This window comes from Hyposmocoma kahamanoa, unplaced genomic scaffold (genome assembly GCF_003589595.1).
Source record: "Hyposmocoma kahamanoa isolate Upper Pololo Valley unplaced genomic scaffold, ASM358959v1 94922, whole genome shotgun sequence".
NCBI lineage: Eukaryota > Metazoa > Arthropoda > Insecta > Lepidoptera > Cosmopterigidae > Hyposmocoma > Hyposmocoma kahamanoa.
In genome coordinates, this window is record NW_020654962.1 from 6,529 (window position 1) to 12,681 (window position 6,153).

Genomic DNA, 6,153 nt, shown 5'->3' on the forward strand with positions numbered 1-6,153 from the left:
TTCGGGTTTGTCACTTATACAGCCCTATGTCTATTGCATATAAGACATCCATTGGGGTTTGTCATTTACGCGGCCCTACGTCTATTGCACAAAACATTCCGCTTCAGGTTAGTCACCTATACAGCCCTATGTCTATTGCACATAAAACACCCCTCGGGGTTTGTCACTTACGCGGCCCTACGTTTATTGCACAAAATATATAATAATAAACATAATATTTATATATAAACATATAATATTCCCTTTCGGGTTTGTCACTCACTAGGTTTGCTCGTGTCATGACACTTAACTTGGGGTATGTCATTTACTCGGCCTTGTATTTATTGCACATAACATACTGTGTCTATTGGATATTTTAAAGATATTTTTTTTTATTGAAATTAATCGGCCATTATTGTCTTATGTAAAACGAGTATTTTATGTTTCTCTACCGTACACAGGGCATCCGTCAACTGCGCATGCACATGCTAGCGGCTCGGGGCTTCAACGTAGTTGCAGTAGATTCCCGTGGATCTAAACACAGGGGCCGCGCTTGGGAGGCGGCTATCAAGGGCAAGCTTGGACAAGTCGAGCTTGACGACCAGGTAGGTTGAAACTATGGAACTAGCTAACTAGCCGACAGCGGATAAGTAAAGATTTGAGGTAAGTTTTTTATTAAAAAAATATTATTTGTATAATCTTTTTTTTGTCAGGTGGAGGTGTTACAGTGGCTGGCAAAGGAAACTGGTTGTATAGACATGGAGAGAGTCGCTATACATGGTTGGAGTTATGGTAAGAAATACCTTTAACTTAATAATCGACTTCAAAAAAACGTGGTTCTCAATTTGACTGTATTTTTTTGTGTATATGTTACGCGATAACTCCGACCCGATTTTGATGATTCTTTACGACACCAACTGCTTGGTCTCAAACTAGGAAATGAGTACCAGAGAACACTTTCCAGAACACCCAGACCAGAACTAATATTAAAAAGTTCATTTTCCAAATTAGTCTTAACGGAAATCGTACCCAGGACCTCCGCATTCATCGCTCAGATTGTAAACTGTTAGGCCACCGAGGTCTAAAAATATAATTGTTCCAGGTGGCTACCTCTCACTGCTAGGCCTAGCGACAAGGCCGAATATCTTCAGAGTATGCGTCGCAGGCGCACCCGTAACTTGTTGGCGGTTGTACGACACAGCGTACACTGAACGCTACATGGGATTGCCCCACCATCATCACCATGCGTATACGAGAGCTAGTGTATTGGCCCACGCACCCTTTTTCCCCGACCAGTGAGTATAATTTCGATTGCTGTCTCTATTATGTCGCGCGACTGGCGTTAAGCGACACGCCTGTCCATAGTAGGCCACTCAGAGCTTTAAGCAAAGGTCTGAGGGACACATCGAGTATATAACCAGAAATAGAGACGAAATGTCTTTTAATTTGTTTAAATACTATTCTACCAAATCATTACTGTGATATCTGCGCTCCGATTGGCCAGCCAGAATTCGAAACAATTGACGGGTGTCGTCAACTGTTTCACTTCAAATCGACCAGTTAACTTGATCTTTGCTATAATGGACGAAAATTGCAAAATTACGTATTTAATATATTATTTAATTACCGATGAAATGTGATTCCGTTTGTTTTGTAATTAGATGTTTTGCTGTTTTTCCCACACCACCGAATAGAACAGCACGGCATTGTTAGAGATATTATCTTTATTACAATAAATACAGAATATTTTTTGGAATATACGGAGACGTACACACAGGTCAGTAGTTGACCTGTCTATATTTCAGTGCAAACGGGAGTTGATATTTATAAGAGCTGTATCGCTAATGTGTTACCAGGAATATATGGCTCTTATTTTGTCTCTATTTCTGGTTATATACTCGATGGAGGGACACTACCATTGTGCCTGTCAAACTGAAACGTAGCCTTTGTTCTTCAAAACCGGAACGTGGTAATACTCGCTTTATTGCCCAAGCAATAAAGCGAGTATTACCACGTTCCGGAATCTATTCCTGCTGCCAACAGCAGGAATAGGTAAGGTGGTAATGTTTCTCTTGAAGAACTCTTTCACAAGGTGCTCTACTGCTAATAAGAAATATATTATGTGTCGGTTTAAATAGGACAATCTTTACTTTCAAGTTGAGACTACTATTATAATAGCACCGTATTTCACATCGTGCCGGCCAATGGGCCTAATGAATGCCTTAACGGCGTTCCCGGCCAATCAGAGGCCGTGGGGGTTAAAATAACCGACACGGCGCACCAAACTTTGCGATGCTCGTTCACGCCGCAGGTGGTAAACGCTACGTATTTAGCCATATAACATGACCGGCGTGGCCCTGATGAACTGCTGTTGCCATTTGGTTTTTAGGAGTTTTGATGGCATACATACTTTTCTAGACTAAGAGGAAAAAGTATATACATTTCGAATAAAAAAAAATTATTTTAATTTCAAATTGGATTTAAAAGTTACAAACTAAGCAAAAAAATGATTAATGTCAAATGTCAATCTCAAATGAAAGACGTACGTCAGTTTTAGGTAAACATCGATCGAACATTACGTGCACATACTCTGCCCGGCATTGCGACTGGCGGGGCCTAAACGTAATAATTATTGCGTTTAGGCCCCGTCGGGTTAAAATGCCCGTCACTAAATATAATCCCAAACTAGAGCCAAATAATGGAATATCTCGAAAAAATTTATATATGTATACAAATGACACCTAAAACATAAGCCGATGTCATGTTTTGAACATTTTTGAAAATTTTAGTCGGCGACGAAAGTGTTAACTACTTCATCGCTTTATTGTTACAGAGAAGGCCGGCTGCTAATTATCCACGGTCTGGCAGACGAGAATGTGCATTTCTGCCACACAGCCGCGCTGCTCGCCGAGCTTGTTCGCCTCGGCAAGCCGCATCGAGTGCAGGTCAGTGCTCAGTCCGGTATAACTGAAATGGTAAAGATAAAAATAAATTACCCCAACTACTTGATGCGTAAAACGGAATATTTTTCCATAGAGATTGACACCATAAAGTCGATAGATCTACAGAACAATAAATACAGTAGAAATGACCTGTCTGAGCTCAGTCCGCCATTCTCGCTTTGTATGAATGAATGAATGAATGAATGAAATATTCTCTATTGCACATAAAATTACAATTAAAATACAATACAATAGCTTAAGATAATAGTAGTAGTAAGTCAATGTGCAACAGGCGGCCTTATTGCTATGTAGCAATTTCTTCCAGGCAACCTTAGGATAGACATTTCGGATATGCAAAAGGGGTGCAACCAAAGAATATCATCATAAGTACACTACATAATAAGTAATAATAAAAATATATACATATCCATAGATAGATATGCATATACATACAAATAACAATAATATTATTAATACATACATAACAATAAATACACAATAATATTAAATGTTTATGTACTTTTAATAGAAAAAGAAAAATGAAGTACATATGTAGGAAATAAATGAAAGGATAGTAGAGGACAGACGAAATTTAGGAGTTGAGGAAGTGATCCTTGACACGTTGTTTGAAGGAATCAAGAGAAGGGGATCGTCGAATCGATTCAGGGAGAGAATTCCACAATCTGATCGCAGAAATGGTAAAAGAGTTGGAATAAAAGTTAGAGGTATGAGAGGGCAAGTTAAGTAAGAGAGTATCAGAGGAGCGAAGGGGACGACAGAGTGTAGAAGTTTTGAAAGTAAAGCGATCTTTAAGATAAGAAGGCGTAAAGGGATAGAACAGAATTGAATAGAGAAGTGAAAGAATATGAAGATCTCTACGCCAATGGATGGGCAGCCATTTAATTTGTGCGCGAAATTGGGAGACATGGTCAAATTTACGTAGTCCGAAGATGAACCTAACACACATATTTTGGAGCCGTTCCAATTTATTGAGCAGAGTTACTGACAAATCTGGGTAGCAAACATCTGCATAGTCCAGTATCGGGTGGAGAATGCTCTGGGCCAGAGTAATTTTGGTTTTAGTCGGCAAAAAGTTAAAAAAAAGTTAAAAAGCCTTCTCAGAGAGAAATGCGCACCAAACACCTTCCTGCTAACCTCAGTAACTTGCGGCTTCCAAGTCAGACATTTATCAAAAATTATCCCCAAATTCCTGACTGTATCCAAATAAGGAATACAGACACCATCGAAAACCACAGGGGGTAAGGAGTCTAGATTTAGACGAGAATTGAACCAAGTGCTACCTATAATAATCGATTGTGTTTTGGATGGATTAACTTTAAGGCCAAAGGACTGACTCCATTGACGAATGGATTCAAGGTTGTATGGTAATATGGTTATGTCATTCTTTGGCGTAAATTCTCTAAAATCATAGAAAAATGCTTATTGCCCTGTTTTGGAGTGCAAAAATGACAGCATCACCAAAAATATTGCCCGTACCCTTATTTTAATAAATTTTCAATTTTCTGTTTGTTGAAATAATTTTTTTGTTACAAGAAACGAAAGTAAAGCTTATACTCTTCCAAGATGGTCGCTTTTTTTTTGGAGAACTAAATTTATAACTAATTCGTCGTAGTTCAACAATTAACCGCCAGTTGGCATCACAATGATTGAAATTTCAATATAATACCAAAACGTCGTAATTATAGTTATTGATGATATTGAACTTTCAACGATATGCCAACAGGATAAAGTTTAAATTATATTAACAATCCAGAATTTGTTCTTTTTAAATTTGAAACTACGACCAATCAATATTAAGGTTATGTAGTGTTCCACATTAAGAATGTGTGAGTTTTTGGCGACATCGATTCTTATAATAATTCCATTGTTTTTTTCTTCCATTGTAAGCTTTACTTTCGTTTCTTGTAACAAAATAGTAGGTTATGTGACTTATATAATGAAAGGCAATAAAACACGGGTGTAGGTTTCATAAAAACATCACACGAGTGTTAATTAAAATTAAATTGTTACAAGGACATACTTTTAAAATAAAATTGACAATATGGCTTTGGACTCATTGCTTCTATAGTAATAAGAATACTTAGAATTTTGAAATACAAATTTACATTAATAATTAATAAGTGCAATTAACAGTAGATACCGAACATGAAATCCTATTAGTACTTGCACGTCTGCTTACACGTCGAATACAATGTACCTTTTTTTTGCAATGTCCAGTGATGGGACAAACAAGTCGTGCGCCTGATGGTAAGCTGCACGCCTGTTCATATCAGTTGCAGTGTCACTGAGAACTTTAAATCGCAAAGACCTGAACGGTAGCGCCACTGCGCTCGTCACCTTGAGACATAAGTTGACAAGTCCCATGTGCCTGTAATTTCACCAGCACCCTTACCGTTCAAAACCGGAACACAGTAATGCTGACATTACTGTTTGACGGCAGAAATTCCCTGGACTATCTCTTTCACATGGAGCTCTTCTGCTACTAGTAACCTAACCTAATTTTACTTAAAACCATTATTATTACTGTGTTCTGGCAAATAAACATATTGTATTCTGTTCTACGAAGGCCTGATTTTGTTAATTTGCTTAAGCATTACTTTTAAGCAACGACTTTATTTTCAGGTGTATCCAGGCGAACGGCACTCACTACGGGCGATGCATGCAGCGAAACACTACGAAGCGACTCTACTACATTTCTTACACGAAAATTTGTAAATATTATCTTAACGCAATCCCATCAAAGATATAACGAAAAGGTCAACATTATTACAGATGCTGGTCGAATTTATTGACACCTGCTTCTTACAATATCAAATTTAAAATATCTTTTGTTGATTGGTAAGCAAATTCAAATTGGAATCGTCAAATTAATCACTACTATCGATTTGAACTTTGTATATAGATATTTTTTTTACACTTATAATGAAATATTTTATTTAGAGTAAGAGCGCCTTCAAATTGAGACGCTTATGTGTGAAAACACAAAAAGACACTGAAAGAGCAGCGGACGGGGGAGCGTTTTTGGTGCAAAGTATTACTTAGCATTTCGAATCTTATCTCATAAAGCGACTATGGTATAAAGGTTTAGGTAATTAACTAAAAGCATCGAGTATATAACCCGAAATAAGGATAGATAGATAGATAGATAGAATACGTTTATTGACTTACCACAAGCACACACAATAATATGAAACAACAAATAAAAAAAGAA

At 37.5% G+C, this 6,153-nt stretch overlaps 1 protein-coding gene across 1 annotated transcript in view; it reads left to right on the forward strand.

The window, feature by feature from the left end:
• Positions 1-5,905, forward strand: part of LOC113238099 (dipeptidyl peptidase 9-like) — a gene marked incomplete at its 5' end in the record, with an annotated part of 11,569 nt that extends 5,664 nt beyond the window's left edge. Inside the window, 5 exons of the mRNA XM_026474821.1 lie at positions 441-584; positions 693-771; positions 1,082-1,274; positions 2,813-2,924; positions 5,565-5,905. Of these exons, the coding sequence (XP_026330606.1) occupies positions 441-584; positions 693-771; positions 1,082-1,274; positions 2,813-2,924; positions 5,565-5,657 (621 nt within the window). The remainder of the gene's footprint in view (positions 1-440; positions 585-692; positions 772-1,081; positions 1,275-2,812; positions 2,925-5,564) is intronic.
• Between the last annotated feature and the right edge of the window lie 248 nt (positions 5,906-6,153).